The sequence below is a fragment of the Balaenoptera physalus genome, assembly GCF_965194825.1.
Source record: "Balaenoptera physalus genome assembly, chromosome: 11".
NCBI lineage: Eukaryota > Metazoa > Chordata > Mammalia > Artiodactyla > Balaenopteridae > Balaenoptera > Balaenoptera physalus.
Window position 1 is genome coordinate 43,309,054 of NC_138896.1, and position 21,417 is coordinate 43,330,470.

Below are 21,417 nucleotides of genomic sequence, written 5' to 3' on the forward strand. Positions count from 1 at the left end.
TCCCAAGAAGAATAACTAACAACTATTCATGGACAAGACACCACTGTGAGAATCCTAGAACACAGGGATGAGGCTGAGCACCCCTGCACCTCAGACACCAAGAGAGACCTCATTAGAAGATAAGAGAAGTGGCTACACACTGATCACCTTGCCCATCCCCCAGGCTGGAGAAGCATTATGCGGAGAGGTCCCTCCTGAGCCTATGACACCTCCAGTGGGAAAGAGAGCCCAGGGAAACATCCAACCTCCACCCAGTGTTGTGGGTCGCTTTCTGGGAACCCCTACTTTGACTTCGCCTCACAGGGATTTCAGAAAAATCTTCAGGGATCAACCACTGGGAATCTGACCATGACAGAGAAATGGCGGGGCGGGGGGCTTGCAACAAGAGAACCTGGATCTTGGCAGCTCGAGTTCCTCCCTGCAGAACCTAAGCAGTAGTGCCAGCCAGCAGTTTTGCTCAACTGCAGAACCAAGTTCCTGCTGCAGTCTGACCAGGGAAATGGACGGGTGCAGGTCTGCCTAATTCAGGTCCTCAAACAAGGACCTGAGTTTTGGTGGCTCTAAGAGCCTGATTTGCCCATTGCCAGGCAAGGTAGCTGAGTCACAGCCCAACAAGCTGCAGAGTGTAACTGAAGGACCTGACCAGAAGGGCTGGTGAGAACACTTGGAAGCTTCATAGCCTGGCAACACTGGAGCCGAGAGGCAAGCAGGCAGTGCTGATCGTCCACAGAGCAGAGCTGTTACTGGGCAGGGAGGTTTCCCCTGCTACACCCAGGCAGAGGAATTAATCCATAGCCTCACCCTTGCCATTTCTATTCAACATAGTACTGGAAGTCCTTGCCAAAGTAATCAGGCAAGTAAAAGAAATAAAAGACATCAGAATTGGAAAGAAAGAAGATAAACCATCTCTATTTGCAAATAATATGATTTTAAATATTGAAAATCCTAAAGACTCCACCAAAAAACTGTTAAATGTAATTAACAAATTCAGTAAAGTTGCAGGATACAAAATTAATGTGCAAAAAATCAGTAGCATTTCTGTACACTAACAACAAATTATCTGAAAAAGAAATAAAGAGAATCATCCATTTAAAATAGTACCCAAAAAGTACTTAGGAATAAACTTAACAAGGAAGTGAAAGATCTTTACTCTGAAAACTACAAGACACTGATGAAAGAAATCTAAGGAGACACACATATATGGAAAGGTTTCTCATGTTCACAGATTGGAAGAATTAATATTGTTAAAATACCAATACTACCAAAAGCCATCTATAGATTCAATCCAATCCCTATCAAGATTCCAATGACATATTTTATAGAAGTAGAAAAAACAATCTTAAAATTTATATGGAAACAAAAAAGCAAAAGCAATTCTTTGAAAGAAGAACAAAGCAGGGGATATCACAATTTCCTGATTTCAAGCTATACTATAAACGTATAGTAATCAAAACAGTATGGTACTGGCACAGAAACAAACAAATAGATCAATGGAACAGGATCAAGAGTCCCAAAATAAACCAAGTATATAAGTTCAACCAATATTTAACAAAGAACCCAAGAATACTCAATGGAGAAAAGACAGTCTTTTTAATAAATGGCAAAGGGATAACAGATATTCACAAGTAATAGAATTAAACAAGACCCCTGTCTTAAATCATTCACAAAAGCTAACGCCAAATGAATTAAAGACTTAAATGTAAGATCTGAAAATGTGAAATTCCTAGAAGAAAAAATAGAAAAAATGCTTCTTGACAAGGGTCTTGACATTGATATTTTTGGATATGACACATAAATATAAGCAACAAAATTAAATATGCACCCCAATGTTCATAGCAGCACTATTTACAACAGCCAGGACATGGAAGCACCTAAGTATCCATCAACAGATGAATGGATAAAGAAGATGTGGGGTATATATACAATGAAACATTACTCAGCCATAAAAAATAATGCAATTTGCAGCAACATGGATGGACCGAGAGATTATCATACTAAGTGAAGTAAGTCACACAGAGAAAGACAAATATCATATGATAACAGAATCTTAAAAAAATCATATAAATGAACTTATTTACAAAACGGAAACAGACTCATAGACGTAGAAAACGAACTTATGGTTACCAAAAGGGAAAGGGCAGGGGAGGGATAAACTAGGAGTTTGGGATTAGCAGATAAACACTACTGTACATAAAATAGATAAACAACAAGCACTTACTGTATAGCACAGGCAACTACACTCAATATCTTGTAATAACCTACAATGAAAAGAATCTGAAAAATAATTTATATACATATATAGGTATAACTGAATCATGTTGCTGTACACAATATTGTAAATCAACTATACTTCAATAAAAAAATAAACAAGTGGGACTACATCAAACTAAAAAGCTTCTTCACAGCAAAAATAAAAAACAATCAACAAAGTGAAAAACAACCCACCCACTTGGAAAAAGGATGTGCAAAACATACATCTCATAAGGAGTTAATATCCAAAATAAATTTAAAAGCTCATAGAACCTCAATATCAAAAAAACCAAACACTCCAATATAAAAAATGGGCAAAAGACCTGAATGGACATTTTTCCAAAGATGATACAAGAATGGTCAACAGGTAAATGAAAAGAGGCTCAATATCACTGGTCTTTAGGGAAATGCAAATAAAAATCACTATGAGATATCACTTCATGCATTTTAGAGTGGTTACCACCAAAAAGAAGGGATAACAAATGCTGGTGAGGATATGGAGAAAAGGGAAAATTTGTGCACTGTTGGTGGGTTTGTAAACTGGCACAGATCCTAGACAAAACAGTATGTAGACTTCTCAAAAAATTAAAAATAGAATTACCATATGATCAAGGGATTCTAATTCTGAAAATATATGCAAAGGAAATGAAAAACTATCTTGAAAAGATATTTGTACCTCCATGTTCACTGCAGTATTATTTGCAATAGTCAAGACATGGAAACAATCTAAGTGTCCATTGACGGATGAATGGATAAAGAAGATGAGATATATATATATATATATAATGGAATATATATATATATAATATTGTATAATATATATTATATAATGGAATAGTACATATAATATATAATATCATATATAATATTATATAATGGAATATTATATATAATATTAAATAATATATAACATATATAATATTATATAATATATAATATATTAACATATATTTATATAAAACATATATAAATATAATGTAATATATAAATATATATTCTCTATTATATATTAATATATAATCAATATATTATATATCATATATTACAATTAACATATTATATAATATTTAATATATAATATTATTATATACCACAGCAGTGGTAACTATAGTGATCATGTTGTACATTACATTCCTAGTACTTTATTTACCTTACTACTGGAAGTTGGTACCTTTTGACCACCTTTCCGCAATTATACATTATACATGTAATATATATAATATATAACATTAATATATCATTAATATATTAATATAATTTAATCTTAATATATTATATTATATCATAATATATTATTAATATAATATAAATTAATAAAATATATTTTATACTATATAATATATATTAATGAAATATATATTATAGAGTATATTTCATTTATACACTGTATGTTATATATTATGTATTATATATTATATATATTCATATATTATAATATATTAAACATTACATATATTATTTATATTTCATCATATATAACATATTGATTGTATTTAAACAAAATATCATATATTATATGTAATATACAATATTATAAAATATAATTAATACATTAATATATGATTATTGTATATTAATATAATTATACAATATATTATTTATATAATAATATATTTATGTATTGCATTATATTGTATATAATATATACTATATATAAAATATATTTATATTATATAATATATTAATATATTAACATTATATAATATATTAATATTTCTAACATATGATATAGGTATATTAATATATATTATATTACATTATTATAATTATATAATATAATAATATATAATATGTAATATATTTTATATAGTATTATATAATATATTACATATATTATATATTATTCATAATTATACATAATTGTATGTAATATATATTATATAATATATTATATTAATATACCTATATTATATATATATATACACCTATCACAGAGAAGGCAGCTAATAAATATTATTTGGTTAAATAAACATTTTTAAATAAATAAATAATCCATAAAATAATTATAAATGGTCACTGTTGATAGATATAATTTCCATTTTATATTCTGCTCTATATTGAAGGGATTTATAAATAGATGGGAAAATAACTCACAAAACTTTGTAGTTTCCAGACTGGGATTCCACATGTTCGACTTGCACTTAGTAAGCTCCTCATCCTCAGTCATCTTTCAGTCTTGAATCTAACTTTTATTAATACTATTAAGTTCAGTATTCTAAAGTGACAATTTTTAAAAGTGAACCAGTGTGAGCTAATAGCGTAGATCACCCCCATTTAGTTCAGGCTCAGAACTAGAACATGTGGCAACATATGAGAAAGTTGTTCAAACATTAAAGCTAAAGCATTCTTGAATTTTGGTTATGATGTTTATTAGCAGTTCTAATTGTGTGTGTGTGTGTGTGTGTGTGCGCACACGCTCACTTGTTTTTATTATTAGTGCTGAGCCTACAACCATGAATTGGTTACATTACAATAAGCCAAAAAAATAGTTATGAGAATAATACTTTATGTTCAATACCAAACTACCAATTTCAAGCCAATATTCTTAAGGAAAAAATCTGGGTCACGTTACATTAATGGGCAAGAGTATAAATATTCATAAAGTTTCCTTGTAAATAGATATTTTTGTGAGAGAAAAAAATAAGAAAACAGAAACGTGAAAAGATATTCAAAAAACAAAAAGCTTAATGTGTTTCTATACAAACAATAGAGCAAAACAGCAAGATTTCCAAATTAAAGGTGCATGTGTTAAGAAAGATGTGACAAGTACTTGATTGAAAATAAGATATTGAAAACGAGATTAAAACAATCAGATGAGATATTTACGGAAAGAATTAGGTGCTCGAAAAGGTAGTGAGTTCTGAAATGTCCATCTCTTACGTCAAAGGAAAAATCATATCATATCCTGGCCCTAATCCCCATCAACAATAATCAATCTTTGTAACATTTGCCTAACTGATCAGCATGGATTAATTGCCATGGGAGAGGCAGAGCCGTTTTGGGCATCTTCTTTCTCGGTGAGTTTCAGGCTTATGATCTAAGTGTAACCCGCTACCTAAAGATTAAATATTTTCATATTTAGCATATTAGAATCAAATTCACGCGCATTATTTTTAAACACTGATTACTTGAATTCACGTTTAAAATGCCATCTAGCTCAGAGGGAGTTTTTTTCTAAGTGCCCCTTCAATATCTGTGGATATAGAAATAGATAAAAGTTATATTATCTCTGAAAAAAAACCTGACTGATTACCTATAGTCAAAATCAGAAGGACGTTTATATTAATAAAAAGATGTTGGAGATAAACAAAACAAAATTATTCACGTTTTCTCATTTTTATCACTGATATAAGCAATCCAGCCACTTGCAAAAAAAAAAAAAATAATAGAAAGGAACTTTGTTCACCTTTTCTTACTGACATTTATGGCTCAAAGCCCTGTTTTTAAGCACTCAAGAATTGGACGGTGTTAAACTTCTGCTGGACTCCCTGTTCTCTTTTATTTACTTATTTTTGTCTTGAAAGTATTTTTTAAATACTTGATAGTATAGTTGATTTACAATATTCTGTTAGTTTACCTCTTTTATTTATTTTTTGATGATAACTTACACCTCATCCCACCTGAGAATATTTTCAACATAATACTGTACTGGAGAAAGTTAATTGTGTAGCAAAAAGCAAACAAACAACCAAGAAAACAAACTAAAACAAAAATACTATTTCATACTCAAAAAGCTTCTGGAGGTACTGAGTTAAACTAAAACAGTTTTCTCCATAGCAGGACTGCTCAGAGATTTTACATCTGAATCTAACATCTAAAATAGTGTCTGATAAAATGAATATTTGTTGAATAAATTAGTGATGCATTTTGTAAAACCTATATAGGAGCATCCAGTTTTCAACTTTTTGTTTTCTTTCTTGCTCACTGATTTCTATTTAGCTCTTTAATAGATGTTGAATAAATGAATAATATCTAATGCATGTATTTACAAATTTACACATTTGCAAAGCAATGCTTTATGCCTCTGGCTCCTTGAGTAATAAAGGTTATAATATTATTGCTATTAGTATATCAGCAGTAGTAATAGTTTTAACTGTAATGACGGTAATAGTATGAAGTATCAACCAAATGCAGTCACCAAGACAAATGTTCTAGAAACTCTGCACCTCACCTCAGTTTTGTAAAATCTGAGGACATAGACATCATTGTACACATTGTATAGGTATAGAATTGAGAAGAGAATTTGGAATTCTAAAAGTTTTCTTTGAGAACCTCAAAAACAAATTACATGAGGAAATTGGTAGCATTTAAACGTGGTTTAGCAAGAGTCAATATAAAGAAATGATGCTTTGTTGTAAAAATTAGGTAAATGATTTGGTTTTTCTAAAAGAGAATACTAAACATATGGAAAACATCATGAGGAAAGGCACATTAGCTAAATGTCTATAAGTTTAAGAGAAGAAAAAGGCACATGGTATTTCTTTAGGGGAAAGCTAAATATTGCCTGTTCTACTCTCTTTGCTACCAGTTAATGTGGTACTGTTACTTGTGATATTGGAACTCATTTGTTTTACTCTGTTTTTACCCAGTTATGAAGACTCAGATCATTTGAGTGAAGGAAAACAGAGACTGTGCCATTGTTTAGTGTTAAGTAGATTAAGTAATTTGTTCACTGGTGTTTTACTTAGGTACTTGGGAATATGCAAAAGGGTGAGACTCAATTTTTACATAAAAAATTAAGACAAGTACTTTGGGCCATGTATGTTTCTTCCATTACTGAAATGCTGTATGTTTTGTCACCTCATTTTCTTGCTCTTTTGGGTTTGGGTGGTTATAAATATCCCCCACTCAAATCTATAGTGTCAATTATTTCTCTATATTAAAGAATATCTGATAATTATGAATTCTTGACTCCCATACAACCATGTACAGCCCTATAAGTCATATGTTTAAGTAATAAAAAAAATACAATAAACCTGGGAACCCAAGAATGATCCCTCTATTACATTGTTAGTATGTGCTTTCCAGAACGAAGGGGATGTTCCATTTATAACTCTCATTTGTTTCCTACCATCATGGCCAAGTTTCCACCTACTACATGTCTCCTTGCCATCATTTTAACTTCCAGCTTGGAGCACTGTAAACTGTTTCCCAACCCCTAAATTAAAACAAATGATATCCACTCCACATGCACCGGCCATCTGACTAGAAGCCACTTCAAAGATTCCATTTTAAAGAATGAAGTATGGCCACTGCTTCCTGAAGCCAGAGTTAGCCTAGTTCATAACGAAGTGGGACTTTCTCTGATTTCCCTTCTACTTAAACACTGGCAGGTTTGTTTGTTTTTTTTTTTTTTTTTTCCTAAGACATTTTTTCTCCTCCACTCAAGGTAATCCTGGTTATTTTGTTGCTGCTGCTGCTTTTATTGGGACGGGGCCCTGGAGGACTCTGCCTCACTCAGCGTTGCCAGGGACCAACCAGTACACGTATGTCTGCAAAGACATTCCACGAGCCTGCTCCGCTGTCTGTGTGAGCATACACCTCCCCAAATATTTACAGTCTCAGCTACACACAGTTTCAAAGAGAGCAAAAGTGTATATTTTTTCTTACACTGGCACTGGTTTATCAAACTGGATGAAAGTGAATGAAACTGTTTGAAAGTGGATGGCAGCAAACACAAACTCTACAACTCCAACGTTAAATTGTTCATTTAAACTGGCCACTCGGGCTTCATATTGCTTCTTACACAAGCTGCTCTTACCCTCTCCTCCACCCACTTACACTGTGACTACACGTCAAGGTCTGGGCAATGCAACACCGCCACGCTCCAAGTGCACTTTCCCAGGCCCCTCGCCTCCCTTCCGCCCTCCCACCTCACGTACATGCTTAGAGCTTGTGCCCATAGTAAAAGAACAGAAAACACAATGACAGATACTTGTGGACACGTTTCCTGCTAACTTGTACAGGAGCTGCCAAAGAGCAAAATACCACCCTTCCCCTGACAGACATAAACACACATACATACACATACACACCTAGACATACAGATACACATAGACACATACACACAAATACACATATACATGTACACACACATGCATATGCACATATGCATATACACATACACACATGCACACAAAGAGACATACACAGGCAAACACACACAGAGAGACATAAACACACACACATACACATACACACATAGACACATACACACACTCACACCCCAAATAATTCAGCTTAAATTGAAGATATGTTCCTTCTGAAAAGATTTATATTCTCCCTGACACCTGTAGGTACTACTAATTCACACCCATTTGAAAATAATTTGCCCGCTTGAGTCTTTCACATTCTGCAAGCAATGTGAATTTCAACCCTAAACTCACAACAGGGTCAACAAAAAGTTATGACATATAAAGGGGGCCTGTGTATTTCTCCTTCACCCATAGCCGAGGCCATCAGAATAAATATACTTTCCGCCTTCTCCCGTTGTGAGGTGGTTTTTGCTGGTTCACCCTTTTTGACTGAAGGTGTGGTGGTTTTTTTTGTGGGGTGAGGGGTCTTAGCCTTATACAGGTTCTGGACTGTGCTCCCCATCTTGCTTGGGCCCAAGGTTCTTTCCTGTCCCCACCCTGTACTGCTGTTACAGTATGGATGGGCAAATGCCCCAGAATTGCAGTCTTCATCTCTTTGTAAATGGAGACTCTGCAGTTCATCTAATTCAGCGAATGTTATAAAGCTCAGGTTCCCCTCTGAAGACAGTAGCCGTCTTTCAGCTCCTAGGACACGCTGCTCCCTCTCCAAGGCCTTTTGCCCAAGTGGTGTTTCATCTGCTTGAACATTCTTTTCACACATTGATGCCCATACACACACACAAACGCACACACACACACACACACACACACACCCCTTATTGAGGTTACTTTCTTCTCATTCTTTATATCTGATTTTAAATCTTACTTCCTCAGACAGCCTTAACTGTCACAATCACAATGGGGTAACAGCAATATTTTGCAGTGGGGCATTTTCAACAGGCAGAAAGTTTACAGAATCAGATCTTTGGGTTCCCAGAATGTGCACTATAGCCCTGGATCCCAAAACCCTAAACTATCACTCATTATATAATAAATATGCTACATGAATAAAACATGACTCAAGTGTTACCGTATAGAGGATATATCCATAGGAGAAATGAGAGAGACACACAGACACACACACACACAGACACACACACAGACCTCTCCAGGAACTCGCTGGTGAGGAACACTTAATAAGTTACAGTTGCAGCTGAGCACAGAATCCTGAAGTGATGCCTAGTTCTCTATTGTTTTAGAAACTAGAATAGAGAAGGAAAATTGTCAAAATGCCCCAAAGTCCATGGGATATCGTTTTTTTCTTCTAATTCAATACAATGTTCCTTGCCTGCTTCCAGAGGATAAATAAGGATTTGTGCACATATGTTACAAAGTCCAAATAAGCCCTTGTGGGGCTTGATATTCACAGGTTTTTTTTAACTTCTGCCAAACAACTGTGCACTGCAGGATGATGACATTAAGCTTTATGTATTGATTTTCAGCCTCACCAAAAAGCTTTCAGACACTCTTATCTTTAGTTGTCAAAATCTTGGGTTCAAAGAACATCCAGTGAATCTATTGTTAGCCGAGTTTAAGAAATAACATCAATTTAAAAATAAATACCTTAAAATACAATTTATATCTATCTATTCCTTTCAATAAATACATTAAAAAGAACTGAGGTATCATTAGAATGTAATAAGCAATTCTTAATCCTCCAACTTTCTAGCTCTCTTGATTTTGATCAGAATATACTTGATAAAAACCAGGGGTTCTTTCAAAAGGATGCTTGCCAACATCAGGAAGACATCTTAAACAAAACAGTCTATATTTCAGTGCCATACTTCCTCATCACAGAGCACCAAATTATCCAAAAGAGCACAAGTTACATGATTACAACAGTACATGCTACTATCTCCGTGCTTTGCGCTCCTCAAAAATGCCATCATTTTTCAATCTATCAAGTTTTCAGGCTGAGAGCAAGTGGGAGTTGAAAAAAGCAGACATAGCTCTGAGAAGATAAGTACTTTTAAAAAGAACAAATTCAGGGATTTTATCAAATCAAATGAACAGTAATAAGAGACATCATTGCCCTGAAAAGCATGGGCAATTTACAAATATTTCCTGAGTGCACGTCATGTGTCAGGCACTGTTTAAATGTCTCTTGATTTTTAATCTAGTTTTTCTTCTGTCATATCACACTGCCTCCCTTCCAGTTTTCTAGCAAGTTACAGCTATTCAATGTTCTCCTTTGATTCTAAACCTAACCACAGCGTTCAAACAATGGTTCAATTTGTGTATATTTCTAAAATAACAATTTCTTACTGGGTCAGCATGTTAGGAAACTAGGAGAGAAGTCTTGGCATGCAGTCAGGAGCCCCAGTCTCTGGTCTCAAATCCAGCACTTTGTAGCTGTGTGATCTTGGGCAGGTCACGTAACCTCCAAATCCTGTTTCCTGATATGTAACAGGTTAATGCTATGTATACTGCAAAGGTTGCTGTGAGGGTTAAATGAAATAACGTACATGGAAGAGGTGAACAAAGGGCTTGGAACACTGTGGATGCCCAATAAGTATCAACACTTGAATCTCAAAAAAAAAATGTTATATTCATAGCAATTTATAAATATTGTCTCACTAAAGCTCTTAATATGTTTATATGGCAAATAAGTATACACACCTTTACACATACACAAAAATAACACAAAATACCTGAAGGGCCGTAAGGATATTTGCTAAGGCTTGTCCGTATGTGTCATGACAGTGAACAGCAAGAGCCCTGGGTGGGATTTCTTTCATGACACTTTCCAACATCCTCTTCATGCTTCCTGGAGTTCCCACTCCAATTGTGTCTCCCAGGGAAATCTCGTAACAGCCCATGCCATACAATCTCTTAGAAACCTATCAAGAAAAGTGACAAGCTAGTAAAACAATGGAAATGAAGACACTCAAACCCTGTTGTTCCTTAACAAACGTCATCTAGAAGTAAACATCACAACTAAGATAACTTGCATATCCATGGAAAATGTATAATTTAGTTTACTAGTCCTTTTCCTTTCTCATTAAATCCCAAGCATTATATAAAACTTTGAATGACATTCCTGTAATTATCTTTCTCTAATATTCAAGTTTGCCTCAGAATCGTATCTATCTAAGTAGCTAAATGTTCAAATATGAAATTATAAGCTACAATTTCATTTATGGGAGGCTTATTTTCTCAGCCTTTTAATCAAACAGAAGCATCACACATTTACTTTGGAACTAGTATTTCTCAAGGCACTAGATTAGCGGTCAAGAGATGTCAATCAAGTAGTTTTGTAATCGGTACAGACACTTGATATTTTTGGCTTAAATTTTCTAGCTCATAAATGGATGCTCTTGAGTCTGGTAAATTTTGTGCTCCCTTCAAGCCAAATAACTAATGTTACTTTCAAAGAGCAATATGAATTTTCATGAAGGCAGCATGGTATGTTGACAAAGACATGGCTTCTGGAATCAGACAGGCCTGGATTGAAATCTCAGCTGCCACCAATGCTAGTCATGCGATACTGGGCAGAAGATGAACCTTTTGAAGCCTCAGTCCCTATTCTGTAAAATACAAACAATAAAACACCATTATTTAGCCTGTTTTCTAAGCCTTACTACTTAATTTTTCAAACTCACAATAATAATGATGAAGTGAGTGTTGACATGTTTGGTTGTGAAAATGAGAATATATAAAAATCACTTTGTGCAAAGTCAGACACATGGTCACCCCTTAACTCATGCCTTATGCGTGTCTTTGGTGCTTATTTTACATCAGGCGCTGCCCTAGATGCTGGGATATGATGGGGATGCAGATGTTAAGGGTCCAGGCTCAAGGTATTATGGAATCTGGAGTCAAGTGAGGACAGACCCTAATCAATTCCACTCGGGAATGTGTAAACACAGCTAACATAATAATTTTGGAACAAAGAAACAGGATTCTAAGAGCATGTAGCAAAGGAAATTGACCTAGATCTGTCAAGCAGGAAGGGCCTCAGTGACAGCCTGAGATAGTCAGCATCAACTTGTCGAAGAGGCTGCGGAGGAAGGGTGTGAGAAGAACATTCAGGTGGAATTTCAGGCAGCTGAAATATCAAATACTAAGGGGATTCCAAGTAGGAAGGAAGGTCATGGGAATTCCCTGGTGGTCCAGTGGTTGAGGCTCCACGCTTCCACTGCAGGGGGCGCGGGTTAAATCCCTGGTCGGGGAACTAGAATCCCGCATGCCATGGGGTGTGGCCAAAAAAAAAAAAAAAAAAGGAAGGAAGGTCAGATGTAAAGGACAGATGTGACAAGAAAGCAAAAACCAAGGGGGAATGGGGCTCCATAGAGCTGGGGAGGAAGGCCCGGGGCAGAGCGTACAAAGAATATACACAGTCTTGCAAACTGACTGGGTTTAGGATTTTGGTTGAGGAATCTATCATAAGAGCAGTAGAAAGCCTTGACCGAATGTGGAGTAGTGGTGACATAATGGGCTTTATGTTTCAGAAAGGCAGTATCAATACAACATCAAAAATAGTTTGAAGGGAACTCAGAAGGGCTCCCTAGTCCAGGTAGGAGACAACTATTGGATGGAAGCTTGGATGAAAAAAGCATAATGCTGATTCTCCTCTTCCTTCTCCTTTATTTAAAAAGGTACATATATTCAACTGTTAAATATCCAGGTCTTTGGAATCATATAGAAAGCATGTAGATGACTAACTGAATTTCTCTCTTCATTTCCATCTGTATGTTTTTGGCCTCACATAGATAGAGTACTTAATCACCTCAAAACTGCCTATTAAATGCTGGAATTTCTTAATGGCCACATAGAGAAGAATGATGCTTCCATCCAAGTGGCTGGAGAAAAATCCTAAGTGTGGGGTCAAGGTAATCCAAGGGCTACAAGAGTGGCAGGAAGGAGGGGATGGTCACTAGCCCCCAATTCTGCTGAGAAGTCAAGACAAGGACTGAATAGGATCTCGCACTTCTTGACCCAAGTGCTCAGTAGTGATGTTAACAAAGAGGGATTTCAGTGGAGAGAACGGTCTAGACGTCATTTTGGAGACTGGTGGAGTGTTGGTGGCACAAGGGTAGATGGGCACCACTGCTGCAGGCAGCCCTTTGAAGAAGTGTAGATGTGGAAGGATGGAGATAGATCATCGATAACTAGCCAGGGATGATAATTTAAGGAAGGAAGTTTTCACATGGAAGAGGCTTGAACATGTTCAAGTATCAGTGGGAAGGGCTCTGCAGTTTCATATACAAGGGAGTAAGCGACAGGAAGGGCTAGAGGCTTCAACAGAGGGAACACAGTCTGCAAGAGTCATTTTGGAAAGGAGACAGGGAGTTGTTCCACACAGGGTAGTGTGGAACAGAAGACCAGGTAAGGTCACTGGTCATGAATTCCTAACACTTCCAATCTGCCTGTTCCAGGATTCTCTTCAGCAACACCCTGGACATTATGGAGCAGGAATGCAGAGCCTGAGACTGTGTGTGGTCTGTCCAGAGGTGGCACAAGCCAGAAGGAAGAAAAGCAAGGGGTCGGTGTATAGGCAGAGTTGGATTCAGGTTTGTGGAGTCTGAAGTTATACTATTTTGGAAATGTTCTTTAAGAAAAGAATATATAGGGACTTCCCTGGTGGCGCAGCGGTTAGGAATCAGCCTGCCAATGCAGGGGACACGGGTTCGAGCCCTGGTCTGGGAAGATGCCACATGCCACGGAGCAGCTAAGCCCGTGCGCCACAACTACTGAGCCTGCGTGCTGCAGCTACTGAAGCCTGCGTGCCTAGAGCCCGTGCTCTGCAACAAGAGAAGCCACTGCAATGAGAAGCCCTCAGAAGAAGCACCGCAACGAAAAATAGCCCCCGCTCGCTGCAACTAGAGAAAGCCCATGCGCAGCAACAAAGACCCAACACAGCCAATAAATAAATAAATAAATAAATAAATAAATAAATAAAAGTTTTAAAAAAATAATAAAAGCAGTAAACTGATTTTTTAAAAAAAGAATATATAGTTGTGAATACAAATTAATAACAGAGCCTTAGAAGGGTCCCATGCCAGCGAAGGACTGCAAAATTTCAGCTTCATAAAGATGCAAACTATTATACATAGGATGGATAAACAACAAGGTCCTACTGTATAGCACAGGGAACTATATTCAATATCCTGTGATAAACCATAATGGAAAAGAACATGAAAAAGAATATATATGTATAACTGAGTAACTTTGCTGTATAGCAGAAATTAAATGCAACATTGTAAATCAACTACACTTCAATAAAGTTTTTTAAATATTTGTTTCATTATTTTATAGTATTGATATATCTGCCTCTGTGGGCAATTGTCTTGCTTAATTAATATCTCTCACTGGAAACATCTGCAGTTCAAATGAATACACAAAACAGGAATGGTTTTAGCCAAACTGAAAGTTTATCCTGTCTAAAGTTCGATATTCTAACAATCCCATCTTCACTGCTTCAGCACCGCATTCCTAAACTATAAAAATTAACTTTAACAGCAGTGCACAAGAATATGCTATTTCATATGCAAATGAGTTTCTGAGTCTAATATAATTTCAAAGACAAGCATTTTGTATTCATTGGTATCAATTAAGAAAAAGGAACAGGGAGTAGAAAATGAACTTCAATAAGTAGGTCCTTAATGACTATAATCAATTGCTGTAAAATTGCTCTGGAATAATAGCAACTTGAATCTCAGCAGAAAGAGCTATAGAATCTCAAAGGAACAAAAACACGGAAGCAGTATGTACTCTGATACAAATGCCAAAATACGCAGGAGACAAGAAAGGGACATTACCTGAGCAACCAAGGCAAAGTTTGAGTATATGTGCAAAAACTGCCTCAGAATTCTGATAGAAAGTAGAAAGGTTGCTCAATATGTTCTATTCACATAAAAACAAATCAGGTGTTTTTATTCCCTCAAACTTTGAACACCCATATGATAAGAATCAAATGTTAACTCTGGACAGTGATAGGCACTATCTAAGACTTTAGTGTTAAAATAAAACTATTAGCTAAGTGATCAGTCCATGGCTCTAGTTGTGCAAATGCAATAAACATTAGGAAAAAGAGTCCACTTTTTAAAATAATACACATCATTTTACCATGAAGCAGAAAACCAGGCGTATATCTTACTTCTGTTACTTTCTGTGGTGTGATGTTTCCTTCATATGGACAGCCCAGGGCACAGGATACATACCTAAATTTAAAATACAGAGCCATATAAATATGCATCTGGTGGATAACCCATTTCCCAATTTCCATTTTATAAAAATGAAGAAATAGCCAAAGAGTCATCAAGAAAATTTATTTTACTCTATTCCTTCCTTCATTATTATTCTCAGACCAAACAAAAACAATTGGGAACATTTTCAATTTAACTCACATTTTAATTTTTCTAATAATTACAATTTGATATATGTTATTTGACGGCAGATGGGAATAAGACAAGTGTTTATCTCGTGAGGTTGCTTAAACTATAGCAATACGTGAACATTCAAAGCAGAAAATACCAGTGAAATATATTGTTTTATTTCAATAACTACATACATTCAACTGTTAAATATCCAGGTTTTTGGAATCATATAGAAAGCATGTAGATGACAAACTGAATTTCTCTTTTCATTTCCATCTGGATATTTTGGCTTCACGTAGATACAGTCATTAATCACCCTCAAACTCCCAGAACTGATCACAGCCTCAAAGTTCACCTTGTTTATCTCTCATGGGTGTACCTAAAAATCATCCTCAACAGAAGAGTGTCTAGTCTATGTTTAAAAGCCTCTAAATAAAGATATTCCATAAGGTTCTTCAACAATTTAATATAAAAAGTCAAGCCTTTCTTGCAAGGATGATGATACATTTTCATCTTAAAGTATGAAACTTTAGAAAAAGCCTCTTTTAGCTATTTTCAGCTCAACACCAATCCCATTTTATTAAAGTTTTCTCAGAGATTTTACAACACTTGTATTAAAATAATGCACCATGTGTCTGATCATCAGGAATGAAGCAATTCACATGAGGGAGAGAGGGGTGGTGGAGAAGAAGGTTGGAAACCCAGTTCTTTGGGCCAGAATATGAAAGGCTTTAGATAGCAAGCCCTTGAATACTGTGCCATGGAGCTGAAACTTTGAGATCCCTGAAAATTATTTTGAGACATTCGTATGACAAGATCAGGTTTGTTTTCCAGAAATGCAACTCTTCATAAATTGTGGAAGTAGGTGCCAAAGGAAAGATGGAGGCAAAAACATGAGCAAAGATGATCCCATGTTTCCTTGATTGAATGTATATGTATGTGTAACTGAATCTCTTGGCTGTACAGCAGAAATTAACACAACATTATAAATCAACTATACCTCAATTTTAAAAAAAAGATCCTGTCAATTGGAAGATACACTAATTTCACAACAGGTTTAGGGGTAAAAACATGAAATATAGATTCAATAATTCAATACATATTCATTGATCCTAAAGATATAACCAAATTTCAAAAGTATTAAAAATGTGAATAAAAATTGGGTTTTGTAATTAAAATAACTAAGCAGTTCCATAAGCCAGGCAAGCAGTTATGAGGACAAAGAAGGAGAAAAAGAGGATAAAATAAAGTAAAATTTAAAAGCCTATGCTGGATAGGAAACCCATCTCTCTGCTCTTTCAGTCACTATAATTTAAGCTTAATATTCAAATAATTTGTATAAATTTACTCAAGATACGCAGAAAAGAAAATGTTCTTATGTGAACATAGCACTGGAGGAGGTGGCAAGGGATGAAAAAGGATTTTCAATTCAGGTACAATGATGATAATGTGTTGAAAACAGAAGTACATTTATTCTGAACCCCAAATATCTAGATGTGATTAAAAAGAAAGTCCAAGCTATTCATTTACATGCAATCCCTCTAAATGCAAAAACAAAAACAAGCAAAAAAACCCCGACAAATGTAAGACAATATAAAACAAACAAACCTCTCTAGCATTCTCTTAACTGAAAAGTAACAACCTGGCTATAGTTGCCCCTTTATGCCATGACCCTAACTCTCTCCATGCGCATTTTCACTCACTAGAGTTTTCCCTCTGAGTCCTTCCCTGGTCTATGGTTGGCCTGGTCTTCATTCTCCATTGCATGTTATCTTCATATGTTCTTCTCCACCCTTCTTTAACCTATTCACACGTGGGGCTACTTTCTGCAAAGTGAATGCAATGGTTCTTAACTGTGTTCATTAACCGTACTTGAACACTCGAAAGCAGAGGTTGGCAAGCTAAGTCCCAGAGGCCAAATCCTGCTCATTGCTCTTTTGCAAATAAAAATTTTATTGGAACAAAGCCATGCCCATCTGTTTACCTATATTCCATGGATATTTTGCATTATAGCAGCAGAATAGTAGTTGCATCAAAGACCATCTGACCCACAAAACCTAAAATATTACTATCTGGCTCTTTACACAAAAAGCTTGCCAACCACTTGTAAAAAGTGAGGGATTTTTGTGAGTGTGAAATGGCCTCCCTCATGATGAAAATAGGCTACCATGTCTGCTTTGACTGGTGGCAGAAGTCAGTTTCCAGACCTCTGCTCTTCTCAGACAATCTATTACAATGCTTCTCAATCTCAGCTGTACAGAATCACCTAGGGAGCTTACAAAACAAAGCAGACACTGGTGGGTAGGACACACTCCAAACCAATTAAATCAGAAACTCAGGGAATAGACTCTAACCACTAATTATTTTAAAATAATTTTCAAAGTTCCATTAAGGTGCCAAAATTGAAAACCACTCAACTATTAGCAATACTTCCTCACCTGGACTGTTGGATTGACACCCTTATGTAAAAGTGATGTTACACAGCCATGAGAGTATCTAATCTCAGGGATTTCCTCACTGCTACCCCACAGCATCTATCTTTCATTGGACCCACAGCATTCACGACATTTATCCATCTTTAATTGGCTGGTGGTTGATTTCTTATAGACCTATTCCAAATAGTTTCTACTCTGCTGAAGCCCTGACCTGCAACCTCTCCATTTCTTTTTTCTTTTCATTCCTTCTTTCTGGTTCAATGTCCATTTTGTTGAACTACAGCCTTTAGTAATTTTTTCAGCAAGGGTAGACTTTTGCAGACTACTTTGTCAACAAATGGTTTTATTTCACTTTTATCAATGTATAATAGTTTGGCTAGGTATGGAACTCTAGGTTGACAGGGTTTTTTTTTTGCCATTTTGAACATATTATTTCACTATTTCTCATCTCAGTTTTTGCTGATGAGAATTTTTCTGTCTAATGATAATTCCTTTATTTTTATAGTAATTTTTTCTCTACTGCTTTAGGATTACCTGTTTATACCTAATATTCTACATTTTATAATGAGTATGTCAGGACTTGTTATACTTCTTCAATATTAACATTAATGCTTTTGTTCTCCTCTAGAAAATCATCAAAGTACTAGTTCATCAAAATATCTATTTTCCCTGTTTTCTCCTTCTGGGAATTCTATTAGGCATTCTCTCTTAATTTCACTTTCAAAATTTCTATTACCTTTCTGTGTTTCATGATTGCAGTTTCCTCAAATTCTACTTCCAGACCACTAATCCTCTCTTCAACTGTAACCTGCTGTTCAATGCAATTATTGTTTTTATTTAACACATGTATTTTTCATTTCCATTTCTTTTCCTTAAATCTTCATCCTTTTTTCCATAAAGACCTGTTCTTTTATTATGTTCTTCCTTTGCCTTTATAAATAGGTTAAGCATTAATTTACAATCTCCTTTTCAAATTATTCTATGTCCTTATTTTCAGTGAAAATTCTCCTGCTTTTTCTTTTTCTTCTGCTTATTTTTCTTAGGATAGTTTGTTTCCTCATGTGGCCTGTAATTTGTACCATTAGTGCCTTTTCACGGTGATTTCAGTTTCTGTAGAAGTTCCTGAAGTGACAGTCCTGAGTTATTTTAATGTTCCTATAAAGGATATCTAATTTCCTTTTTCTCTTGCCTTGCAGACTTTACCAGTTCCCAGGCAAATGTCTACCTTCATTTCTCAATTTGGGTTTCCACAATACTCATATGTCATAAATCCACAACCCATAACACTGGCACATATTTCAGTGACTTTGCACTGGCAAGGAAGTGCTTCCAGGCTCCAAGAACACTCAGTTCCAAATCCAGTCTTAGCAGAACATCTATCTTTTCCCATATAGATTTTAAAAGCCCATTTCCAAGCCACCAGGGATTATATCTAGAATAGATACCCCCGTGTGTTAGTGGCATCAGCCTGCATCCTTACCACACTTTCTTTGATGAAATCTGAGTACTTTCTTTTCTTTTCTAAGCTTGGCTATATGTTTTACAAGTTGTTATATTTATGTGTCTGTAATGGGAACAGAAAAGGGAGTTTCTGTATCAGCTCAGTCCCCTATAGTCTCTTTCTCTCACTATTACACAGATAATTCCAGGAACAAATTCCCAATATTCTTATGAACATTACAAATCGATTGCTTGACACATTCACATGGCATATGAAGCTCAATAGATCCAAAATGGTGATCATTCCTGTTTTCCCCACATTTGCCATTAAAAAAAAAAAAAATGACAGTCATTTTCAGCCACTAAATCACTTGAAGGTCAGCTTTGAGAACACGTTCATTAAACAGCATTGGCTGGTTCTTCCCTCCAGGCTCTAGAGCATATGAACTCTGCCAGCGCCAGCCCACATGAACAGAACAGTACCCAAACCCCTCCCCAGGATGGTCACAGACGTCACCTAAGTGCCCTTCTTGCCTTTAGTCTCACACCACTCCCTCATTTGCACTCCAGTATCTGTTGCCAAAATAATATTCCTAGAGCATATTTTTACACTCTGAAAATCCTTAATGGCTTGCCATTTTCTACTGAATAAACTTGATATTCAAATTCAGCAATTTGTGAAGCCTCATCTGACTTTCTACCTCTCTTGCATTTCACGGCCTCAAAAGCTCTTATTACAGTAATTATAAAGTTCTCCCTCTTATCCAAACATTTCTGGAGATTTCTCTTCACTATGCCTTTGCTCTTTGTAGATTTCCTACCCTGCCTGAGGAGGCCATCATTTCTGATTATGTTTCCATATTTTTACCCATTTTTAATGATTTCATTTTATTCACACCTCCATGAAGGCTTCTACAAATAACTCCAGAGAAATTTAATACAGTCTTAATTTGAACTTTCATAGGATTTATCTACACGTCTCTTAAAGTACCTGGCTTTTTTGACCATATAATAATTATCTCTATACATATTACTTCCCCAGTCTGCTGGGAACTCTTTGAAGTTAGGCTTCTTTTTCATTTTCATTATTACAAATAGCATCACAAGAGAGGACACTATATAAAACAATATTTCTTGAATGATTTAACGCAAAAATATGTTAGTAAAGATGTCATTTTAACCTTCTGAATAATTTCCTATGAAATTCCTAATCTTTACAATCAATGTATAGCCAGATTCAGGTTTTTAACATTCTAAATTCTGTAGTCAGAGATGACAGCACATATTTGGGAGTTCAGACTTGGAAGCATGTTTTAAACATTACGTAGGATGACAGGGTAATACAGGAATCACCAACCATATTGAAGCCAATTGTACTAAAATTACAATAATGTCTGGAGAGAAATGTGAGTTGTTTTATTTTTATTTGTGCTTGCTGAGGCCATTTATCAATATTATGCAAAATCATGATAAAAGATAAAACAGAAACATTCAAGTTTTTAACAGCTTTACCTATGTGTAAAGTTGTTGAATCATGAAAAATAACCTACAGGTGAATCATGAAAAATAACCTACAGTTAGGCCTTACTCAGGTCTACCTCCACACAATTAGCCCATGTTCCTCAAATCACCCTGGCACAAAGGAACCAAAAGACTGAGGAAAAGCCTTGAAAAAATATCACAAACACTTGGAGTGTAAAGAGTCAACCACTGCTATCCTCAGAAGAGAAAAACAATGCCAAGAGTGATGAGATGAGATGACATGTAACGTCAATTTAAGGTAATTAATACATTTAAATATAGGAACAAGTTAGATGTACCCATGAAGAATATATCAAC

The 21,417-nt window shown here is 35.5% G+C and overlaps 1 protein-coding gene across 3 annotated transcripts in view; it reads right to left on the reverse strand.

Annotated features, from left to right (window-relative positions):
- Positions 1-21,417, reverse strand: part of HMGCLL1 (3-hydroxy-3-methylglutaryl-CoA lyase like 1) — a 144,083-nt gene that overhangs the window by 48,797 nt on the left and 73,869 nt on the right. For all 3 annotated transcript variants that reach the window (XM_082414353.1, XM_082414352.1, XM_082414354.1), the window contains 2 exons: positions 15,484-15,547; positions 11,036-11,224 (listed from right to left, as the gene is read on the reverse strand). In XM_082414353.1, coding sequence (XP_082270479.1) covers positions 11,036-11,224; positions 15,484-15,547 — 253 coding nt within the window. The remainder of the gene's footprint in view (positions 1-11,035; positions 11,225-15,483; positions 15,548-21,417) is intronic.